General features: G+C 37.4%; 2 protein-coding genes and 2 long non-coding RNA genes across 4 annotated transcripts; 2 read left to right on the top strand and 2 right to left on the bottom strand.

Annotated features, from left to right (window-relative positions):
- The first annotated feature begins 427 nt into the window (after positions 1-427).
- Positions 428-6933, top strand: LOC107962025 (protein INVOLVED IN DE NOVO 2). The gene is made up of 9 exons (XM_016898239.2): positions 428-627; positions 1402-2268; positions 2496-3675; positions 3945-4126; positions 4290-4379; positions 4490-4777; positions 5394-5606; positions 6210-6470; positions 6556-6933. The coding sequence occupies exons 2-8, from the start codon at positions 2155-2157 to the stop codon at positions 6456-6458; spliced, it is 2316 nt and encodes a 771-aa protein (XP_016753728.2). The 5' UTR covers positions 428-627; positions 1402-2154; the 3' UTR covers positions 6459-6470; positions 6556-6933.
- Positions 6934-8335: 1402 nt separating this feature from the next.
- LOC107963446 (uncharacterized) lies at positions 8336-9448 on the bottom strand. The gene is made up of 2 exons (XR_001701920.2): positions 8886-9448; positions 8336-8638 (listed from the first exon to the last, which is right to left on the bottom strand). It is a non-coding gene; the product is annotated as an uncharacterized lncRNA (long non-coding RNA).
- Positions 9449-14834: 5386 nt separating this feature from the next.
- Positions 14835-16865, top strand: LOC107963115 (uncharacterized). Its single transcript, XM_016899702.2, has 3 exons — positions 14835-15176; positions 15384-15872; positions 15963-16865. The coding sequence occupies exons 1-3, from the start codon at positions 14835-14837 to the stop codon at positions 16863-16865; spliced, it is 1734 nt and encodes a 577-aa protein (XP_016755191.2).
- A 6103-nt stretch (positions 16866-22968) lies between these two features.
- Positions 22969-23667, bottom strand: LOC107963447 (uncharacterized). Its single transcript, XR_001701921.2, has 2 exons — positions 23496-23667; positions 22969-23250 (listed from the first exon to the last, which is right to left on the bottom strand). It is a non-coding gene; the product is annotated as an uncharacterized lncRNA (long non-coding RNA).
- Between the last annotated feature and the right edge of the window lie 1202 nt (positions 23668-24869).

Genomic DNA, 24869 nt, shown 5'->3' with positions numbered 1-24869 from the left:
CCAAATGAGTTTTAAATGCTAACTTGGATATCCAGATGCTGGGATGAAAATAGGTTTTTAACAGCGGCCCTACGTGGCCGTCCAAATGAGTTTTAAATGCCAACTTGGATATCCAGATGCTGGGATGAAAATAGGTTTTTAATTAAATAAAATTAATTTGAATTGCCACGTAAGACATCTAAGTCGACATTTAAAACCCATTTAGACTGCCACGTAGGACCGTTGTTAGGGAGGTAACGGAGCTTAACTATAGAGTGACAATTTCGTAATAAAACGATAATTTAAGTGACTAAAACGTAACATTTCAAACATAAGTGATTAAAATGTAATCTGAAGCAAATAAAAGTGACTATTTTTACAGTTTACCCAAAATATATTGATATTAGTATTATTATTTTAATAATTAAATTTAAAATTTAATTCGAATAGTGTGAAGTCGGCCCAATTTAAAATTCATAAATGTCTTCTGGTTGGGTCGAGCGGGTTTGATTTCTACTTTCTCAATTTTGAGTAAAAAATCATTCGTTACGATGAACAAATAATTAATTACTTCAATAATTTCTTCGCAAAATTTGAGGTCTTCTGAGAACCTCAAAAGCCTCAAATTCGAACCTTTAATTTGTGAAGGTAAAATTCCGATTCTAATTTTCTTCTTCATTTCTTTTTTACTTCAATTTATTCATGAAATTCTTTACTCTTCTTTTGCCAATAAGTTGCATTTTCAGTGTGAAAAATTTATGGACTCAGTAATTCCTTTCTCTTCCTTTTTTTTCATTTAAATATTGTAGTTGTTCTACTGTTTGTTATTCATCTTTTGATTCCTGCAATTTTTGTTTTAAATCTAAACCGTTGCATGCATTTGTTTTCTTGTAATTGTTTACTTCCTGCCTTTGTTTGGTTCCTGGGAGAAGTAGTTGAAGAAGAAAGTAAATTACTTTATTTGGTTTAGATACTGCAATGCAGCGTTTTTTTTTTTTAAATTGTGCTTGTATTTTTATATTTAACTTTGTCTAATGATAAAAAAATAGCGAATTATTAACATCCAACACTAATTCTACCTATTCAAATTAAAATCATAGTATTTGGATTTGCTTCTATGTTACTTGGCCTCGAGTGTGAGTGCCGGGTATGTGTTCAACCCGGGTATATAAACAGTTGCTTATTTTGGAAAATGTACTTTGTGTATAATTGTACCTTGTTTTAGTTTGGTTAATATCCTATTGTTAAAAAGGTTATATAATTGAATTAATTATTTTGCTTTAATGTGCATGGTTTCTGTTTGAAGGAAAATTATCTTAAAATTCTGTAATTTGGTTGACTTATTAATTGTTCAGACCTATAAGGAATAGTATAGTTTTCTGTTGAGTGTAGTTTGATGTTTGTTTTGTCGCTATCTTCTAGGTTTCCGTTAGAACGGTTATCAGCTCAGGAGATGATTCGGGGGTATAACTGAATCTGAAATGGGAAAGTATGAAGATAGATGTTATGAAACACTAAAGAAAGGAAGATGCATTGTTAAAGTTTCGGACAAAACTTATATTTGCCCTTATTGTCCCCGAAGAAAAAGCAGTATTACCGATATGAGGATCTTCTTCAGCATGCTTCTGGTGTGGGAGATAGTAGTTCCGCAAAAGAAGACCAATAGTGAAAGCCTCTCACCGAGCTTTGGCAAAGTACTTGAAAAAAAATCATGTGCCTTTGGTTAGTTCATCAAAACTTTCGGCTCAAGAGGATACCCCTAGCGGTCATGACGATGACGAGAAAATTGTTTGGCCATGGACTGGAATTGTGGTTAATATTCCGATTCGAAAGTCAGAAAATGGGCAATCTGTAGGAAAAAGTGGATCCAAGTTGAAGGATGAGTTGATCAGGAGAGGGTTCAACCCCATAACAGTTCACCCACTCCGGAATTACCATGGTCATTCAGGGACTGCTGTCGTGGAATTCCAAAAAGACTGGCAGGGGCTACATCATGCCTTGTCATTTGAAAATGCTTACAAGGCAGATCACCATGGGAAAAAGGATTGGAGTGCTAATACTGAGGTTAAGTATGGTCTTTATGCTTGGGTTGCCCGTGCTGATGACTACAAGTCAAGTAGTATTATTGGAGAACATTTATGCCAGACTCGTGACCTTAAGACCATCCCCAAGCTCATGGAGGAAGAAGCCAGGAAACAAGATAGACTTGTATCATATTTGACAAATATCACCGGGACTAAAAACAAGATAGACTTGTACACTGCCGTCCAGAAATGTCCGTGCTTCAACGTAATTAATCATATCTTGCTCCATTGAAGTTTTATAAGCTTTTGAATTAAAAAATATCTCTATATTTTTGAATTATCTGCTAGATAATGTGCATGGCTTCTGTTTGAAGGCGAGATATCTTTAAAATTTTGTAATTTAGTTGGTTTGTTAATTGTTCAAACCTATAATGAAGTAGTGCATAGTTTTCTATTGGGTGTAGTTTGATTTTCTGTCTTGTTACCTTTTAGGTTTCCTTGCCAATGGATATCAGCACGATAGATGGTTCGAATATAACTGAATCTGAAATGGGAATGTATGTAGATAGATCTTATGAAAAATTAAAGAATGGGAAGTACATTGTCAAAGTTTCGGGTGAAACTTATTCGTGCCCCTTTTGTCCTCAGAAGAAAAAGCCAAATTACCGATACATGGATCTTGTCCAGCATGCTTCTGCTGTGGCAAATAGTAGTTCTGCAAGAAGAACACCAATAGTGAAAGCCAATCACTTGGCTTTGTCGAAGTATTTGGAAAAGGATCTTGCGCCTTTGGTTAGTTCATTGAAACCTGTGACTCAGGAGGATCCTCTTAGTGGTTGTGACCATGATGAGAATGGGAAGCACATTGTCAAAGCTTCAGATGAAACTTATACGTGCCCCTATTGTCCTGAGAAGAAAATTTACCGATATTTAGACCTTGTCCAGCATGCTTCTGGTGTGGGAAATAGTAGTTCTGCAAGAAGAACACCAATAATGAAAGCCAATCACCTGGCTCTGGCTAAGTATTTGGAAAAGGGTCTTGTGCCTTTGGTTAGTTCATTGAAACCTGCAGCTCAAGAGGATCCTCTTAGTGGTTGTGACCATGATGAGAAAATTGTTTGGCCATGGACCGGAATTGTGGTTAATATTCCTACTCGAAAGTCAGAGGATGGACGAACTGTAGGGGAAAGTGGATCCAGGTTGAGGGATGAATTGATCAGGAGAGGGTTCAACCCCATAAGAGTTCGCCCACTTTGGAATAACTGTGGTCATTCAGGAATTGCTGTCGTGGAATTCCGTAAAGATTGGTCAGGGCTACACAATGCCTTGTCATTTGAGAATGCTTATGAGGCAGACCATCGTGGGAAAAAGGACTGGGGTGCCAATAATGATGTAAAGTATGGTCTTTATGCTTGGATCGCCCGTGCTGATGACCACAAGTCAAGCAGTATTATTGGAGAACATTTACGCAAGACTAGTGACATTAAGACCATTTCCAAGCTCATGGAGGAAGAAGCTAGGAAACAAGATAGACTTGTATCATATTTGACAAATATCCTCGAGACTAAAAACAAACACCTAAAAGAGATGGAAGCAATGTGTACCGTAACTTCCGAGTCCCTCAAGGTTTTAATGGAAGAAAAAGATAACCTTCTTCAAGCATATAACAAAGGTGTGTTTTAGCTATTGTCTTGCAGTTTAAGTTTTATTATGAAACTACTTTTATTAATAAAAATATATACATTATATGCATCCGTGATTCTTGGTTTTATTCTGTTTTTGACCGTTCAATTTCATTCGCAGATGGTAGCTTGCATCAGGTCTTGTACATGTCATTACTATTTTTGTACAAAACTGTCGAGCATTAACTTTTATGTTTAGAAGTGCTTCCTGGTACCACTGTTGTCTCAAAGGTTCAACTTATTTTGCCTCTGTTCACAGAGATTAATAAGACTCAACAAAGTGCAAGGCTACACTACCAGAAGGTTTTTAGTGACCATGAAAAAGTGAAGTCACAGCTAGAATCTCATAGAAAAGATCTGGAATTGCGCGAAGTTGAACTTGAAAAGCGAGAGGCACTGATTGAAAGAGAAAGAAAAAAGTTGGCTGAGGAGCTTGAAGAGGTACCATGCTTCATTCTTCATTTTCACTTTTGTGTGTTCACCTGCTAAGTTTTATGTGAAATTGTTTTTGGTGAAACTTCCATCTCATAGTTAGTTCATATGACCACTTTAATTGCATGCTTAGGACTGGAAAATATAGATGCTAACATATTTCTTCTTCCAGAATGTTGTTCAAAATAGTGCATTACGGTTGGCTGCTTTGGAACAAAAAAGGGCTGATGAAAATTTAATGAAATTGGCTGAAGATCAGAAGGTTTGTTTGTTTGTCATTCGAGCCCTTTTTTTATTTTAATACCTCGCTACTTCCTTGTCAGTTTTAGAATGCTGAGAATTGATGACATGACTAGACCATCAATTTTCCAGAGGCAGAAGGAGGAACTTCACAATAGGATAATTCAACTGGAGAAACAATTAGCTCAAAAGCAAGCATTAGAACTGGAAATTGAGCAACTAAGAGGCTCAATGAATGTAATTAGAGAACTGGGAGACGAAGATGATGACATAGTTCTGACAATCATAGAGGCAAGTTTTAAGGAGTTGAGAGAAAAGGAGAGAGAGCTTGAAGATTTAGAAGCATTGAACCAAACTCTTATTGTAAGCGAACGTAAGAGCAACAATGAGCTGCAGGAAGCTCGCAAAGAATTGATTAATGTGAGTTCTTTTTCTTTTTTCTTTTTAAAATGCTTGCACTGAGATACTTGAACTTTACTGCATGAACATTTGAAAGCCTTTTAAGATCTTAAAACAATATATTTTTCAGATGTAGGATATTGGAACTATGATTTGTGTTGCATTATATGATAAGCTTGCTTAATCATGAATTATTTGATGGTATTGTGAAAAACAGAATTAAGCCTAAGTAATTTATGTCCAATGGATAGTAATGCAGAGGATTACTATTTTCTCTTGGTGTTTCGCTTTTTCATTCTATTTGAATGCTTTTCCTAAAAACTAAAGGATACAACAGAAAGAGGATGAAGCACAGGTTTTTAATTGTATAAATGTTTTTTTCCTGGAATATGGAAGTTCGGATTCCCTGCCTTTTATGAAATGAAACGTCAGTCAGGGCCAATTAAGATTATTCCTTGAGTTTCATGTACAGCTATTTGACCTCATTATAAGCTTCTAAGGCTTAAGAAGATTTTCATATATGGTTACTTTACTACTGTTTTGTAGTGCTTATCATATATTTCTTAAAATTCTGCTTCACCCTTTTATGGCTCGTCACTCTTGCTAGTCAGGAAGTACTAATCCATTCACTTTGTAGGGATTGAAAGAAATATCAAGTTGTGCAAATATAGGTGTCAAGAGAATGGGAGAACTTGACAATAAACCGTTCCTTGAAGCAATGAAGAGAAGGTATAATGAGGAACTAGCCGAGGAGAGAGCTGTGGAACTGTGCTCATTGTGGGAGGAATATCTGAAGGATCCAAACTGGCATCCTTTTAAACGCATTAAACTCGAGGGAGAAGAATATCAGGTCTTTAGGTCTTGACTCCTATTAAATATGTGTTGCAAATTCACCCCTTTCCCTTTCTCAACTTTACCACTGGTACGACGTAGATGTCATGTATATATGTTCTACTGCTTTGATCCTAGGTATGGATCCTTTATAGAACTGAACATGACTAGGGATACAATTGCCAGAGTCCTATTACTTCATGGTAGCTCTGAAGTTCTGTTGTTCTCTTCTTATGTTACTCGGACTCAAGAGTGTCTATGGATATGTGTCTGACATTGGTATATTCAAAATTTTCTATGTTTTCCTATGTAGTTGGAGGATCCTTTTAGGGTTATTTCTCTGTACCCATATCTCGATATGCTTCGGACATAGGTGTTAAATAGGGTGCTTTAAGAAATACTAAGAGTCGGAGCAAATATAACTCTTCCTCTGTTGTAGCAAACATGAATGAATTAGATTGCGGCAGAAGCCTGCCTAACATAAAAACTTTCATAATCATAAAACCTTTCCGGACTGTATTGTTAGGTGTTTTCCTGTGAAACTCATCTTGCTTGTTCCTTGTTCAGTTTCTTTTCTGACTGTACGAAATGGTGTGCTCAAAGTTTGATAATGATGGTTCAGGAAGTGATTGATGATGAAGATGAAAAGCTGAAAGATTTGAAGGATGAGATGGGCAATGAAGTGTATAAGTCGGTCACTTCCGTTATAAATGAAATAAACGAATACAATCCAAGTGGACGGTACGCAACTTCCGAATTGTGGAACTATGGAGAAGGAAGAAGGGCAAGCCTGCAAGAGGGTGTTGAATTTTTACTGAACCTGTGGAATGCCCACCAAAGGCAAACGAGGAATGACCTGAGACGATACTAACTTATTTTTCAGGTAGTTGTTGAAAAGAGTAAAAGTTCTTCAAATGTTCTGTCGTAAACATGAATCTCTGATCACATCTTTCGTTGTTTTGTTGCAGGAACTAATTTTCTGACTGCTTATAAGGGGAGCAGTGTCCTTGAAATATCTAAGAAGGTTCTGCAGTGATGTTTTATGCTCTGTAAGTATTGTTTATATCAACATATCATTGTATCCCATGTTAAATAATTGTCAGCTCCCTGGTGTAATTATATTACTTTCTGGGAAGAAACTATTGCATCCATTTTAACATGTTGGATTCAAGCTCATTATTTTTGCATCGGAATCATAATCATAAAACGAAGCCGATGTAAGACCTGTTGACTTGATGCAATCTTTTGTGGTTAGGCTATATTGTGTATGAAACCTTTTGAGAACATTTTTGAGTCCATTGGAAGACATGTTTACTGGGTAATGTAGTCTTCTATATTGCTATTAAGTTGCTGCTCCGTTGAGGTATCATCTTCCACATCCAGGTTTTTTTTTTAGTATTATTTATGTCCGTTTTATGGTCCGTGTTTGAGGCGTTCGAGATTCGCTGTTACCTCTTCCAATAATATTGTCTTTAATGTTTAAACCTGATATATTATCCACAATATTCACATTATAGAACATGATATAGTTACACAAATGATACTGAAATATAATAAAAACATAATATAAAATGCGAAATAATTATCAGTATCTTAAAATTAAAATATACATATATAATGAATATATGAATATTTTAAAAATAAATTTCATCTGTTCCAGTCGAATATGGAGCGACATTTTAGGATTTTAAATTTTGGAGTCTTCTAAGATTGGCTTTTGAATATTAAGATTTATCATATGGCTTTAATTACCCAAATATTTTCATTTTTTAATATATAATTTCTTTTTTATACAAATTCTATTATTAATCCATATCTTTTGTCAAACTTTTAAAATTGAGTATACCATTTGTTTAAACGTACTTGAATTTACGTGTTTTTAATTGGTGATCAAAAAATTGTTTATTGTTTGTTATTAAATTAAAGTTAAAATTTCTTTCTTTCAAAAAACTTTTATTAAAAAAATTCATATTAATATATTTTAAGTTTCTTTTTAAAGGAATATATTCTAAGATTTGAATATGAACCGTAGATTAAAAATAAGGAGGTTCAAAATTTTTGGTTTGTTTTCTAAAGAAGAAATTGTATTTAATATGTTACTAAATTTTAAAAAATTACGATTAAAGGTGTTTATAGATTTGGTCGAGTCAAATTTGGTTGGGATTATGCATGATGTTAGTAAATATCATGTATAATTTAAGTCTAGTTCGATTCGAAATAAGGTCCTTAAATTTTGTTCATGTTTGCTTTAAAAAACTAGTCTAAACCTATTTAAACCCATTTATATATTTTTTAAAATATTAATTTATTTAATATTTAGTAATTATATATATTACTACCTTTATAGATTTTATTAAATCTAAACAAACACAACTTAACATACTTTTTAATATTTATATTATATTATAGTATATTTAATTTTTATATGATATAAATTATATAATATATAAAATAAAATAAAATAAATATCATGAACTTGAAAATAATCTCAAACTTGAATATTAAAATCCAAACTTAATTCATATTTTAAGTCAGAAATAAAATTTTTTCAAATCCAACTTTAAAATCTAATAATTTTCTTCAATTCTTCTCAAATTTTAGACCTTCGAACAAATTTCTTTTCTTTTTATTTATAACATTTTAACTCATGCCACGTGTCACTGTTAATGGTTAAAATTATATATATATTAGATGCCAACAAAAAATAATGGATTAAAATTTAAAAGTATTTGTTTTAAAGAAAAAATATTAAAAAAATGGTGATTATCATTGTTGGAATCAATTTTTATTCGGCGCAAAATACTTCATTAAACACAACTCCCAAACCAAAGAATCAAACAGTCCAACTTTAAGCCCAAAATACAAAAAAATAGACTAAACCCTAGCCCAAGCTTTTAGCCCAATAACTTAAACTTTTTTCCAGCGAAGTGAAAACCCTAGGCAAGCTGCTGCTCGTGCCCACGCCCAGCGCCCCTCCCCCGCACGTCGCGCGCCTCCTCCGAGTCGTACGCCCTTCACCAAGCCACGTCAGAGGCGTATCCGCCTAGGAACCTACAAACGTGTAGAATAGATTGTAAAAGAGTCGGCTATAAAACCGAAACAAAGCAATTGTAAAAGGGACGTTTTTTTCCCTCACAGCAGAATACACAAGCAATAGAACATCAACAAAAGCCCGTTTACAGTCTTAAGAGGTGTTTTTTTTTATTTCTTTTCTTCGGATTTTCGGTTAATGTTTGTTTTTTTTCCTCTCTCTATCGATTTTATAAACTGTTTTTTTTTAAGAAAAAAGGAGACTCACCTGGGTTCACGCCGTGATCGGTGTTGGAGACGGAGGCATAGAAATGTCGATGATCCTCCATTACGGCTTCCTCAGAGTTGGGTTGAAATCTTAACTGAGATTTGGGGGGGCGTGGGGTGTTATTCTTTTTTTTTTTTCCAAAAATGGCAGAGCAAATGAGGTGGGTTAAATGCTTGGGTTTTACCAAATAAATGCCATTCAATGGCTTTTGTTTTAAATGGCAATTGAAATAGCACCGTTTAGCGCTGGACCCATACACTTTGGCTCAAAATGGGTAATTTGTGTGTTGAGTCCCCCCCCTTCGTGCTAGGGATCAATTGGGCTCTGCTTATTCTTTCTTCGATTTTTTAAATTCATCCCTGGAATTTGCGTGTTATTCCAATTTAGTCCACGCCTAGATGCAGCGCTTTGGGACTTGGGGAATTTACATTTTTAGTTCCTACTTGTTTGTGCGTATCTAGTTCAAGTCCTTGATTTTGTTTTAATAATTTGATTTGTTTAAAACTATCCTCTAGATTTTGTTTTTGTTTCAATAGAGTTCTTTTTTAGTTTTTAAAATTCTTTTACTTTTTTTATTTATCTATTTTAAATATTTTATTTTTTTTTAAAAATTGTTTTACTTTGTAATTTTTAAATTTTCTTATATACAATTTATTTCTTCTAAAACTCCTATTTTACTATATATTTATTTTTAAAAGAAAAACACTATTATTCATTATTTTTATATACTATACTCATTAAGTTTTACTCTATGTGCATTATAAGTTGTTAACAAACATTTTTTTGTCTTATTGATTTTATATTATATAGATTGTAATTCATATATATTCGTTAGCATTTTTTTATGGTACTAATAATTCATTTCTCCCGTCTGGTATGCATATTATTTGCTTAAAATTTGGCCTGAGCATACGTTGCAATTTTTTTTATGTACATAATTGATGTCATATTCTTACTAATTTTAGTTGTAAATTGTTTTGTATTGCATTTATGTTAAATTTTATCTTATAATCTTTGTTTTGAAATTCATTTATATAATAAATTTTATATTTGTGCATAAATATTTATACATTGCCTGCTTGCCTATTGTTGTTTTATGCATTTTAATTTTTATATTTGTACTTTTTTCATTACAGTCGATGAAGGGTGAGCTATAATATTAATTGTTTGTTTCAAACTGTTCATTTTTTTTTCCATTTTCAAATAAATCTTATAAATATGCTCCTCCGTTTTTATAACCATTCATGTTTCAAAAAAACCCTCTCAGCATAATGCAGTATTTCGTGTTGGGAAGTTTGGGAGGCCGTGCCCACTCGTGCTGGGCTTCAATTTTTCATTCGGCTAAAATACAGAATATCCTTTGGAAATTTCGTCCATGCTTTTTAAAAAATTAAAAGGAGGCAATATTTCCTATTTGGGGAGTTTGAGAGATCGTGCCCAATCGTGTTGGGTTTCATTTTGTTCATTCGACTAAATATGGAATATCCTTTTTTTTAAATTCATCCGCATTTTCTTAAAATAAAACGAGGTAATATTTCGTTTTTGGAAGTTTGGGAAGTCGTGTCCAATCGTGTTGGGCTTCAATTTTCCATTCGAGTAAAATATGGAATATCCTGTTTTGAAATTTCATCCACGCTTTCTTAAAATAAAATGAGGTAATATTTTGTGCTTGGAAGTTTGGGAGGTCATGCCCAATTGTGCTGGGTTTCGATTTTTTATTCGACTAAAATACAGAATATCCTTTTGAAATTTCATCCATGTTTTCTCAATTTAAAATGTGGCAATGTTTTGTATTTGGAAATTCGATAAATCGTGCCCAATCGTGCTGGGTTTCGGTTTACCGTTTGGGCCGAATAGTCAAATATCCTTTTAAAAGTTTTAAGTGCATGTGTTTTGGAAAATCCTGAGATTGATATTGTGTCAAGGGTTCAAAATATTGTATCCAATTGTGCTGGACGTAATATTTTATTCCTTCTAAGCAAGAGAGTCTCAATATCCAATTCAAGTTATCCAAATGTTTTAAAGGAATTGTTTTTTAAACTCTTTTTCAAAGCTTCAACATTAGGACGTAAATTGATCAATACGGTACCAATTTTGGGCATTGCGAGGGTGTTAATCCTTCCTCGCATGTAACTGACTCCCGAATCCATTTTCTAGTTTTTCGTAGACCAAAAACGTTGTTTTAATAAATCGAAATACTTTATTAAAATGATCGATCACAAGGTGACCCGATCACACCTAAACAAAAAGGATTGGTGGCGACTCCATTTTCGTTTTAAAGTCGACCTTCATTTTTCAAAATAAAAATGGTTTCGACAGCTTGGCGACTCCACTGGGGACCAATAAGAGAGTTAAGCTGTAAAATTGATTATTTTCTGTCCTTCTGTCGAAAATTTAAAATTTGATTTTTAGCATACAATCCTTTTACTGCATTACATATTGCATGACCAACGTGGTCACACCCTTTAACTGGAAGTGAGAAACTATGCCTTCGTGAGATTTTCACCTCCGCATGGGCTAGTGGACTGCTTCCGAGATACATTCGTACCTATGTCTTCGTGAGGTTTTCACCTCCGCATGGCCATAGAGAAATGTATTCCCCTGAACCGAACTCAATCCGTATGAGCCTATAATGGGTGAAGGTTGAGGAATCTGCTGGTTCGGGTACTCTTTTCTTTAGAACTGAACCACATATAGTGAACCCTAGGGATCTACCCTAGATATAGCTATGTTGAACTTTAGTGGTACCAAGATAAGTGTTTAATTATTCTCTATTTTTTTGGATTTTATTATCCGGTACTAACTCGTGTTTTGATTGCATATCATTCCATCTTTAGGGAGGTGTCGATTCTTATTCAATTACTAAGTTAGAAAGCTTGCTATGGAGAACGAATTCCTTGATAAAGTAGAAAATAATGCGGCTGTCCGTATATGGTCAGAGAATATGCAAATTGAGAAAGGGGATAGCCTGGCTGAAGGGTATACATCAGAGTTATGGGACTCCACCTGGATCAGTGTGACACAGAATGAGGTCCAAGAATTGAGGGATATATGGGATAGTTGGGGCGATGAGACTAAGCAACTGTTTTACCAAAATTTTGGTGACCTACCTTACCTGCTTGACATTAAGGTAGACAAGAACTTGTTCCGGGCCATAACTCAGTTTTGGAATCCTGCGTATAGTTGTTTCACTTTTGGAAAGGTGGACTTGGTGCCTACTGTAGAGGAGTATACAGCTTTGCTTCGTTGTCCAAAGGTTCAAAACGATAGAGTGTATTTTAGGGCTGCTAATGCCCAACCTTTTATAAAGAAATTGATGAGTATCACCGGAATGAGTGAACAGTGGGTTGCTGCCCGAATACAGCAAAAAGGTGAGGGTAAATGTATTCTCTGGGTGTGTTTGAGAGATCTGGTCGTAGCACAGCCAGACATAAAGAAGAGGGTGGACATCTTCGCCTTGAGTATCTATGGTTTGGTAATTTTCCCCAAAGCTCTAAGGCATGTAGACGAAGCACTAGCCGATTTATTTGATCGGCTTGGCAAAGGAGCCACACCGGTGCCGGCAATTCTAGGTGAGACGTTTAGGTCCTTGAGTGCATGTCGGAAGGCATGCGAAGGCAGATTTATAGGGTGCACGCAGTTATTGTCAATATGGTTCCATAGCCATTTTTGGAAGGTGGATAAAGTTTCTTATCGGGTTTTCTCCGAGAATTATTCCCCACTAAAGGAGATAACAGCCATGCCCAGGAGAGACGATATATCAGAGGAGAATTGGATCGCGCTCCTTTGAAATCTCTGAGAAGAAGGCGTCGAGTGGAAAGCTCATTGGTTAGTTCCTGATGAGATCATCTATCGGTGTGGTAGTTTTGATTGGGTACCTCTGCTTGGAATTTGGGGAGCTATTGGATTTGCCCCATTGCTCATGTTAAGGCAATATAGATCGAGACAGTTTGTACCGATAACGCATGGGTTAGCTCAGAGTGAGTTCTCGTATAGGAGGAGCCATTATAAGAAGAGAATCCAAGAGATTGCCGATGCTTGGAGACAGACATGTCAGATGAAGAGGTTGGCGGTAGGTTCAATGACAACCCCGAAATATGAGGGGTGGTTGCACAGAAAGACCAATGATAATATCCCTCAGCCAATGTTAGGAGACGTCAAATCGATGGATGAATACCTACAAGTAATTCCTTCCGAGCTAGAGATCATCAAGCAAGACTTCGATGAAAGAAATTCAGAGTTAAGGAAGAAGATAGAGCAGTTGGAAGAAGAAAAAGTGCATTTGAGGTTAGATGTCGATGTTCAGAAACGCGAGGCCGAGAAGTTAAGAAAGGGAAAGAGAAAGGCCGAAGAGGACTTGGACGGTTTGAAGACTGATTACAAAAGGCTGCATATGTCAATGAGAACAGCTGGATTGGGAAAGACATCGGAGCAGTGGCAACGAGAAGTTCAAGAGGAAAAGGCCAGAGCTGATCAGTGGAAGAAGAGGTTCCACGATGCTCGAGCACGGGAAAGCGCCTTGACGAAGAGTTTGATCGAAGGCCAAGATGAGAGGCAGATATTAGCAGCTCGGGTAGCGGAATTAGAAAGGGTGTTGCATCAGAGTCGTGGTCATAACTTGGGCATTGAATTAAAGGCAAGCTTAAGTAGGATCGAGGATTTGAAAGGAAGGGTAGAAGAGCTTAAGGGCGCATTACAGAACTGTGAGCATCGAATTGAATTCCTCGAGTCGAATAATGAACAATTGAAGGAACAACTTCGTCGATCGTAGGACCAGGTCAGGGATAGAGATCATATCATAAGTGAAGCCGTGGCACAGATTCGATCAGTGGCTGATTATTTACAGACTTTAGCGGTTCAGGCTGATGTGCTAAGTGTGAAGTATGAGTTAGAGTCGGACCGGGGTCGTGAGTTGGCTTGCCTTCTTGATAAAGTTAAAACTTTGAGCATTAGGGCAAAGTCGTATATATAGTCTATTTTATGTAAAAGATTTTATTTTTTAAGAAAGTTTCTAAATGGAATTGGATCAGAATCGACGCCCTTTTAGTTTTGTATTCATTTCATACATTTGCATTTCATCGCATCACATGCATTAAGTTTCAAAAAAACTCTTAATTAATTTAAAATTATATTATAGTTACCCTGGAACATCAATACTACAGGCGCAAAAAAACTAAAGCTATGGATCAAAGGCTGGAAAAATTGGAACAAATGCAGAGTGAAATGCAGGAACGGCTGCAAGCACAGATGCAAGAGCAACTGGCCAAGATTCTGCAAGATATTAAAGATCAGATGCAAGAGTCGTAGAAGGACATGATGAATCAGCTAAGTCAGTTGTTGCTCGGAGGGCCAGGAAAAGGGAAGAGCCCTATAGTCAACCCAGATGGTGATAGCGAGATCCTTACTTACCCTCCAGGTTTCACCCTAGTGCATACCCCAGTACCACCTCAAAGGGTGTCTGTTAATGTCAAACCCCAATATCAGGCAGGTATTTCGGCACCAATAAATTTCTCGACGGGCTCGTGTTCTAAACCCAAGGACAATCGGGTAAATCTTTCGGTCCCCGACTTTGATGAGATGGCAGAGGTAGGGAAGGCAAAAGGAAAACTCCCAGAGCAGCTGGAACTCCGATACAAATGGCTGGAAGAGAAATTTAAGGTGCTGAAAAATGCAAATTATCAAAGCGATATGGATGCTAAAGAGTTGAGTTTGGTTCCGGATCTAGTGCTCCCTCCGAAGTTCAAAATGCCAGAGTTTGAGAAATACAATGGAATCAGCTGCCCTGAGGCCCACATCACGATGTTTTATCGGAGGATAACTGGTCATATCAATAATGATCAGTTGCTCGTTCACTGTTTCCAGGATAGTCTGAGTAGGGCTGCAGCCAAATAATACAATCAGCTGAGTCGTACCCAAATTAAATCGTGGAAAGACCTAGCACAGGACTTCATGAAACAATATGGCCATGTGACGGACATAGCGCCCGATCAGATCACGCTACAGAATATAGAGAAAAATTCAAATGAGAGTTTCAGACAGTATGTTCAAAGCTGGAGGGAAGTCACTACACAAGTTCAACCGCCGCTCTTAGAAAAAGAGACAACCATGCTTTTCATTAATATTTTGAAGGTACCTTTTATCAATCACATGCTGGGAGGCGCAATAAAAAGTTTCACGGACATAGTAATGTCCGGTGAAATGATTGAGAACGCGATAAGGAGTAAAAAGATAGAGACTGGGGAGAGCGCCAGAAGGTCAGCCTCGAAAAAGAGAGAAAATGAGGTCGGCAATGTAAGCATGGGACATGTAAAACCAATCACGGTTAATCAACCAAAAATGATGGTCGTGGGCCAGTAAGATTCGTCAAGACAGGAACCCAATACAAAGCGGAATACGGAGAAGCCCCAGTTTACTCCTATTCCAATAACATATCGGGAGTTGTACAAAAATTTATTCAATGCACATGTTGTATCCCCGTTCTATTTAAAACCGTTGCAGCCCCCGTATCCCAAGTGGTATGATGCAAGTGCCCAATGTGAATATCATGCGGGTATTACAGGACACTCGATCGAGAATTGCACCTCTTTTAAAAGAGTGGTCGAAAGGCTCATTAACGTAGGTGTTGTCAAGTTTGATGAGGTGCCTAGCGCAGGAAACCCGTTACCCAATCATACTGTTAATGGGATAAACACGGTAAACAAAAATATGGGAAGGAGAGTTAAGTTGGATATAGCGGAGGTGAGAACCTTGATGAGGGAGGTTCTAAAGAAGATGGTAGAAAGAGGTCTAATCATACAAGACTTTGGGAGCAAGTCTCGAGAAGTAGGGAACTATTGTGAGTTTCACGGTGAGGAGGACCATGAGATAGAAACATGTAACGGATTCAGGGCCCTGGTACAGGGTTTAATGGACAACAAGGAGATGGAGTTTTTCGAGTTCGCTGAGGAAAAACATGTGTGCGCCTTAGAGAAGGGGCTAATAAAGAAGGTCTGTGAAGTCAATCACCCAGTGGTGATCATTTTACGACCGAGAACAAATAAAGTTGGAGCAAAAATGATGCCAAAAGTGGTGATTTAGAAACCGGCGGCTTTTCCTTACAAAGATAACAAAAGGGTGCCTTGGAGTTATAATTGTAATGTGACATTGCCAGGAGAGAGAAGGTTGGCCAGCACACCAGATACGGAAGTTTTGCCTGTAAAAGAGAAGTCTTTAATGTCGAAACGAGGGGAGGGAAGAACAAAACCACTGGTTAATGAGCCAGTAACAGCAGATAAAGCTAAAGAATTTTTGAAGTTTCTGAAACACAGTGAGTATAGTGTTGTGGAGCAGTTGCACAAGCAGCCAGCTCGCACCTCGATACTAGCTTTGCTTCAAAATTCGGAGGCACATCGTAATACGTTGATGAAGGTGTTGAATGAAACCTATATTGCTGAAGACATCTCAGTGAACAAACTGAACCGACTCGTCAACAATATTAGTGCTGATAACTTTATTTCTTTCAGTGATGATGAAATACCGCCAGATGGCATGGGGTCCACCAAGGCTCTGCACATCACTATCCGATGCAAAGGGTATACATTACTGGGGGTATTGATTGACAATGGATCGGCGCTAAATGTCTTGCCCCTATCCACATTGAGCAGGTTACCCATAGATAGCTCTCACATGAGGATGTGTCAGAACATAGTGAGAGCGTTTGATGGCACCGAGAGGAAAGTAATGGGTAGGATTGAGATCCCTCTTCTGATCGGACCTAACACGTATGAGGTAGACTTTCTCGTGATGGACATCAGGCCTTCTTATAATTGTTTATTGGGGAGGCCTTGGATTCATTCAGCAAGAGTAGTACCATCATCATTGCACCAGAGGCTGAAGCTAGTAACGGAGGGTCAGCTGATAACCGTAAACGCAGAGGAAGACATTATCGCACCCGTTGCTAGTGATACGCCATACATCGAGAGTGATGATGAAACAATTTAATGTGCCTTCCGGTCATTAGAGTTCGTAAACGCAACTTTCATTATTGAAGGAGGCAAGATTCCAACGCCAGAGTTATCTGAAGCTACAAGGAAGAGCTTACAATTGATGGTAGGAAAATGAGCATTGCCTGGAAGGGGGCTCGAAAAATACCTCCACAGACGAGTCGAAGTACCGATTTTAGTTAGAAAATAGGATCGTTTTGGCTTGGGACATAGGCCGAACGCCAAACAGAAAAAGGAGGAGCTAGTGAGGAAAAATAAGAGACAAAGGGCACGATTGAGTGGGGCAGAGGTTAAATGGGAGCCAATAACTTTCCCCCATATATCCAATATATTTGTGTCAGGAGAAATTATTCATCTTAAGTCAGAGAGGACAAGAGAAGAGGCAGTTGAAGAGGTGATGGGAAGTTTAAGCATTAACGTCATATTGGAGGAGAGGGCGATAGAAGGAAACTTATCAGGCATCCGCCCTTATGAACTTTGAAGTGTCCTAAATAACTGGACTGCAGAGGAAATTCCTGTAGTTCTTAGAGATAATATAGAGTAATATTCAGAACACACTTATTGTTTTAAGCCTAGAAACAATAAGAATATTTTGTGAAATAGGCTCATGTTCGAACACCTTTGTTTTCAATAAAAAATGCATCTTTTGTGTTTCATTCTGAGCAAATCTTTTTGTTCATATTCTCAGCATATTCATAATCATGCCATACAAATAAGCCACCCTTAGATTTATTCTTTGGATATTTTTTTGTTATAATAGTCTCCAAATATCGACGTCACGAACAGCACCGTTACGGACTCAAAATCTCTTTTCGAGCCAGATATGTGTTTAGAGGAATCTCAAGATTTTGAAGATGATGAAGAATGTGGGTTATCTCTGGATTTGTTAAGGATGGTAGAACGGGAAGAGAAACAAATTCTACCCCACAAAGAGACGACCGAGAATGTGATTTTGGAATAAGGGAAAGAAGTGAAAATCGAAACTTGCATAACTGAGGAAGTAAGGCGAGACCTCATTAAATTGCTACAAGAGTTCAAAGATGTCTTCGCGTGGTCGTATTAAGACATGCCTGGGTTAAGTGCCGACATTGCAGTATATCGAGTCCCTATAAAAAAAGAATACAAGCCTGTTCAACAGAAGCTTCGAAGGATGAGACCCGGCGTTGTAGTAAAAATAAGGGAAGAGGTCAGGAAGCAATTCGACGCTGGGTTTTGCAAGTGGTGAATTACTCGGAATGGGTTGCTAATGTTGTCCCTGTCCCAAAGAATGATGGAAAAGTGCGAATGTGTGTGGATTACAGAGACCTAAACAAGGCCAGCCCAAAGGACAATTTTTCGTTGCCCCATATCGACACGCTGGTGGATAATACGACGGGTTACTCGTTATTCTTTTTCATGGATAGTTTTTCTAGATATAATAAGATAAAGATGCATCCTGCAGACATGGAAAAGACCACATTCATAACATTGTGGGGAACATTTTGCTATAAGGTGATGTTATTCGGGTTAAAAAATGCAGGAGCAACGTATCAAAGAGCCATGGTGACCTTGTTTCACGACATGATGCATAAGGAGATTGAGGTTTACGTCGATGATATGATTGTAAAATCCCGAACAGAGGGGGAGCACATACAGGTTTTGAGGAAATTATTCTTGAGGCTGAGAAAGTTCTAGCTAAAACTCAATCCGACAAAATGTACTTTCGGGGTTAGATCAGGAAAGCTGCTCGGTTTCGTTGTCAGTGAAAAAGGAATCGAGGTTGACCCCGACAAAGTCAAGGCTATACAAAAATTGCCCCCGCCACGCACTCAAAAGGAAGTTCGAGGTTTTCTGAGAAGATTAAATTACATTGCCCGATTTATTTCGCAACTAACTGAAAAAAGCGATCCCATATTTCGTCTTCTCAAGAAACATAACCCAGGTGTGTGGGATGAAGAGTGCCAGAAGGCATTTGATAGAGTTAAACAATATTTGTCTAATCCCCTAGTGTTGACACCACCCAACCCGGGTAAACCATTAATATTGTATTTGACAGTATTTGACCACTCAATGGGATGTGTACTGGGCCAACACGATGAGACAGGAAAGAAAGAAAATGCGATATACTACCTCAGTAAGAAATTCACTGAGTGTGAGACAAAGGTATCCGCCAATTGAGAAACTATGTTATGTTTTGGTCTGGACAACTCGGAGATTGAGGCAGTACATGTTGTACCATACGACTTGGTTAATCTTGAAATTAAATCCTCTTAAGTACATGATGAAGTCAGCCGCTCTGAATGGAAGGATGGCCCAATGGCAAATTCTAATTTCTGAGTTCGACATAGTTTATGTGAACCAGAAGGCTGTAAAAGGAAGTGTAATAGCGAATTTCCTAGCCAGTAGAGCTTTAGAAGATTACGAGCCCTTAAACTTTGATTTTCCCAATGAAGATCTAATGTATGTGGCAGTCACTCTAGAAGATTGCCCCTGGAAACTGAATTTTGACGGAGCATCAAATGCTGTTGGTAATGGAATTAGGGCAGTCTTGATTTCCCTAAATAGAGATCACTATCCGTTTACTTGCAGATTGGATTTTGATTGCACAAATAATATGGCAGAGTACGAAGCATGTATCATGGGCATCCGTGCAGCCGTAGAACGCAAAATCAAGGTGTTAGAGGTGTATGGGGATTCCGCACTAGTGATCTATCAGCTCAAGGGTGAATGGGAAACAAGAAACTCAAAGTTAATCAATTACCAAGAACTGGTTCTGGACTTAATCAAGGTGTTTGATGATATCACTTTTTACTATCTCCCACGTGATGAAAATCAGATGGCTGATGCCCTGGCTACGTTAGCTTCCATGTTTAGAGCGAATAAACAAGAGGATATGAAGCCGATCCAGATGGGTATTTGTGATGCTCCAGCTCATTGCTATAGTATCGACGAGGAGGAGGAGAGGGATGATCATCCTTGGTATCAGGATATTCTTCGATCTGTGAAAAATCATGTATATCTTGATCAGGCAACCGAAAATGATAAAAGAACATTGAGGAGGCTGGCCGGTAACTATGTCTTAGGCGGTGAAATCTTGTATAAAAGAAGAAAGGACCAAGTACTGCTAAGATGTGTTAATGCTGTTGAAGTAAAGAAAATCCTAGAAGAAGTCCATGAAGGTGTCTGCGAGACGCATGCCAATGGGTTTACAATGGCCAGGCAAATCATAAGATTCGGGTATTACCGGTCTACAATGGAAGGAGATTGCGTTAACTATGCCAAGAAATGTCATAAGTGTCAAATTTATGGTGACAAGATCCATGTGCCTCCTTCTCTTCTTCATGTCATGACTTCCCCATGGCCTTTCTTAATGTGGGGCATGGACGTCATTAGGCCTATTTCACCGAAGGCTTCTAACAGACATCATTTTATCTTTGTGGTTATTGATTATTTCACCAAGTGGGTGGAGGCTGCTTCATACGCCAGCGTCACGAAGTCAGCAGTCAGCAAGTTCTTGAAAAAAGAAATCATATAACGATATAGCATGCCAGAGAGGATTATATCTGACAACGCGTTAAATTTGAATAACAGCGTGATAATAGAGGTCTGCAGTCAATTCAAAATTAAGCACCAAAACTCATCACCATATCGCCCGAAAATGAATGGGGCAGTTGAAGCGGCTAATAAAAATATAAAAAAGATCGTGGGGAAAATGGCTGAGACTTACAAGGATTGGCATGAAAAGCTACCATTTGCTCTCTATGCTTATCGAACGTCGATCAGAACTTCTACCGGGGCAACACCTTTCTCATTAGTTTATGGGATGGAAGCAGTTTTGCCTATTAAAGTCGAGATTCCTTCTCTCCGAGTTTTATCTGAATTAAAACTAGATGAAGCAGAATGGGTCTAATCCCGGTGTGATCAGCTGAACTTGATTGAAGAAAAGAAGCTGAAGGCTATTCGTCATGGCCAAATGTACCAGAAGTTTATGATGCGAGCTTACAACAAGAAAGTTCGCCCGAGAGTATTCCAGGAAGAGGACTTGGTATTTAAAAAGATTCTCCCTATGCAAAAGGATTTCAGAGGGAAATGGATGCCAAACTGGGAAGGACCTTATGTAGTGAAAAAGGCTTTTTTCTGGAGGGGCACTGATATTAGTAGAAATGGACGGCAAAAGCTTCCCCAACCCGATAAACTCAAATTCAGTTAAGAAGTACTACGCTTGAAAAAGAAGAGGCCAAGGCGAAAAACCACAAAGGGCGCTTTGAAAAAAAAAGAAGAAAAATGGAGATGCCAAAGTGAAAACCCGCAAAGGGCGCCTTGAGACTAAAAGGGTTTTGAGTTGAAAACCCAAAAAAGGGCAGCTCAAATTGTGAGTAAGGATGGGGCATGTTGTGACCTTGTTCTACTAGAATTAACAAGAAGGTGGAGCATTACATCTTGAAAGCATCAACGAAATATCTTGGGCCTCCTAAACACACATCTGGCCTCCAAGGGTTTTCGAACAGTCCGAATAGAGGAGCTCACGCTGCTATATCTGGGGCACCTATTTTCCATCTCATATATCTTTTGTACCTTAGTAAAATTTGTTGTCTTGATTAACATTTTACCTCGAGTTTCGCTCTCAATAAAGTTTCATCTTATCCATTATGATAGCCTACTTCAAGCATTTTTTGTTGAAATATTTGGTTAATGGACTAATAACATTTTCACAAAAGGGGTTCTGCATATTACTCTAGAAGTTTCTAAGTAGTGTAAGAACCCGAAACAGGTCAATTATTCAGAACCCACCAAACCTAAGGGTCAGAGTTACTTGAGAGGTAAAAAGCTTAAGTGAAGACTACTGCTTCATATATGTGTCAGTTAAACGAGAGGAAATACGTCAAGAGAAAACGATGAGCAATAACAGCTTAAACCTTAAGGGAAAAAGAGAAAAAGAAAAAGAAGACATTTCTCATGACATTCAGCATTCATACCAATGTCATTCATAATACATCTAGCTAGGAGCACTTGATTCATTCTAGTCATAGCATCCTAATTATTTGATATAAGCATCACGTCTAGCTAGGAGCACTTGGATTATTTTGACCATAGCATCCTAGTTATTTGGCATAAGCATAGATACATGAAACCGAGTCTACAGGGCATGTCCCAAAGGACGGTGTAGTAACATTGGTGAGGGTAGATCTTATTGTCTTGAAGTTGCAGGAAGCAGACTGAAAATTACAGATCTTATCTCCATATATTGGCTATGAAGCAGATCAGAAATGGCGAGTCTTATCTCCATGTACCGGCTATGGAGCAGATTTTAGCCATTAGTCTTATCTTCCTGAAGTTGCAGGAAGCAAACTAAAAGTTACAGATCTTATCTCTATGTATCGGCTATGGAGCAGATCGAAAATGACAAGTCTTATCTCTCTGAAGTTGCAGTGGAGCAGACTGTAGATAGCAAGTCTTATCTTCCTGAAGTTGCAGGAAGCAGACTAAAAGTTACAGATCTTATCTCCATGTATCGGCTATGGAGCAGATCGAAAATGACAAATCTTATCTTCCTGAAGTTGCAGTGGAGCAGACTGAAGACAGCAAGTCTTATCTTCCTAAAGATGCAGGAAGCAGACTAAAAGTTACAGATCTTATCTCCATGTATCGGCTATGGAGCAGATCGAAAATGACAAGTCTTATCTCCCTAAAGTTGCAGTGAAGCAGACTGAAGACGGCAAGTCTTATCTTCCTGAAGTTACAGGAAGTAGACTGAAAATTACAGATCTTATCTCCATGTATCGACTATGGAGCAGATCGAAAATAACAAGTCTTATCTCTCTGAAGTTGCAGTGGAGCAGACTGAATACGGCAAGTCTTATCTTCCTGAAGTTGCAGGAAGCAGACTGAAAATTACAGATCTTATCTCCATATATCGACTATGGAGCAGATTTTAGCCATCGGCCAGATCTCCCCTAAACTGTAGCGGAGCAAACTGAAGATGAGTTCTTATACCCCTGAAGATATAGTGGGCTAGATGAAGTTACCTGAAGGAAAAGAGCATCACGAAGGCCGGGCAAAATTGACCCATTTGAAGTCTTTGTTCCATCCCCGTTACACGACAATGAGCAAAGAGGGGCAGCTGTTGGACTCAATTTTTACCTGGCGCAAAATACAATTCATTAAACACAACTCCCAAACCAAAGAATCAAACAGTCCAACTTTAAGCCCAAAATACAAAAAATAGACTAAACCCTAGCCCAAGCTTTTAGCCCAATAACTTAAACTTTTTTCCAGCAAAGTGAAAACCCCAGGCAAGCTGCTGCTCGTGCCCACGCCCAGCGCCCCTCCCCCGCACGTCGCGCGCCTCCTCTGAGTCGTACGCCCTTCACCAAGCCACGTCAGAGGCGTACCCGCCTAGGAATCTACAAACGTGTATAACAGATTGTAAAAGAGTCGACTATAAAACCGAAACAAAGCAATTGTAAAAGGGACGTTTTTTTCCCTCACAGCAGAATACACAAGCAATAGAACATCAACAAAAGTCCGTTTACAGTCTTAAGAGGTGTTTTTTTATTTCTTTTCTTTGGATTTTCGGTTAATGTTTTTTTTATTCCCCTCTCTATCGATTTTATAAATTGTTTTTTTTTAAAGAAAAAAGGAGACTCACCTGGGTTCACGCCGTGATCGGCGTTGGAGACGGAGGCATAGAAATGCCGATGATCCTCCATTGCGGCTTCCTCAAAGTTGGGTTGAAATCTTAACTGAGATTTGGGGGGGTTATTCTTTTTTTTCCAAAAATGGCAGAACAAATGAGGTGGGTTAAATGCTTGAGTTTTACCAAATAAATGTCATTCAATGGCTTTTGTTTTAAATGGCAATTGAAGTAGCACCGTTTGGTGCTGGACCCACACACTTTGGCTCAAAATGGGTAATTTGTGTGTTGAGTCCCCCCCTTCGTGCTAGGGATCAATTAGGCTCTGCTTATTCTTTCTTTGATTTTTTAAATTCATCCCTAGAATTTGCGTGTTATTCCAGTTTAGTCCACGCCTAGGTGCAGCGCTTTGGGACTTGGGGAATTTGCATTTTAGTTCCTACTTGTTTGTGCGTATCTAGTTCAAGTCCTTAATTTTTTTTTAATAATTTGATTTGTTTAAAACTATCCTCTAGATTTTGTTTTTGTTTCAATGGAGATCTTTTTTAGTTTTTAAAATTCTTTTACTTTTTTTTATTTATCTATTTTAAATATTTTATGTTTTTAAAAAAAATTGTTTTACTTTGTAATTTTTACATTTTCTTATATACAATTTATTTCTTCTAAAACTCCTATTTTACTATATATTTATTTTTAAAATAAAAACACTATTATTCATTATTTTTATATACTATACTCGTTAAGTTTTACTTTATGTGCATTATAAGTTGTTAACAAACATTTTTTTGTCTTATTGATTTTATATTATATAGATTGTAATTCATATATATTCGTTAGCATTTTTTTATGGTACTAATAATTCATTTATCCCGTCTGGTATGCATATTATTTGCTTAAAATTTGGCCTGAGCATACGTTGCAATTTATTTTTATGTACATAATTGATGTCATATTCTTACTAATTTTAGTTGTAAATTGTTTTGTATTGCATTTATGTTAAATTTTATCTTATAATCTTTGTTTTGAAATTCATTTATATAATAAATTTTATATTTGTGCATAAATATTTATACATTGCCTGCTTGCCTATTGTTGTTTTATGCATTTTAATTTTTATATTTGTACTTTTTTCATTACAGTCGATGAAGGGTGAGCTATGATATTAATTGTTTGTTTCAAATTGTTCATTTTATTTTTTTTCCATTTTCAAATAAATCTTTTAAATATGCTCAACCGCTTTTATAACCATTCGTGTTTCAAAAAAACCCTCTCAGCATAAGGCAATATTTCGTGTTGGGAAGTTTGGGAGGTCGTGCCCAATCGTGCTGAGCTTCAATTTTTCATTCCGGCTAAAATACGGAATATCCTTTGGAAATTTCGTCCATGCTT

Source organism: Gossypium hirsutum, chromosome A06 (genome assembly GCF_007990345.1).
Source record: "Gossypium hirsutum isolate 1008001.06 chromosome A06, Gossypium_hirsutum_v2.1, whole genome shotgun sequence".
NCBI classification, from domain to species: domain Eukaryota; kingdom Viridiplantae; phylum Streptophyta; class Magnoliopsida; order Malvales; family Malvaceae; genus Gossypium; species Gossypium hirsutum.
Note: the sequence above shows the minus strand (reverse complement) of the source record. Positions and strands in the feature narration are given on the sequence as shown.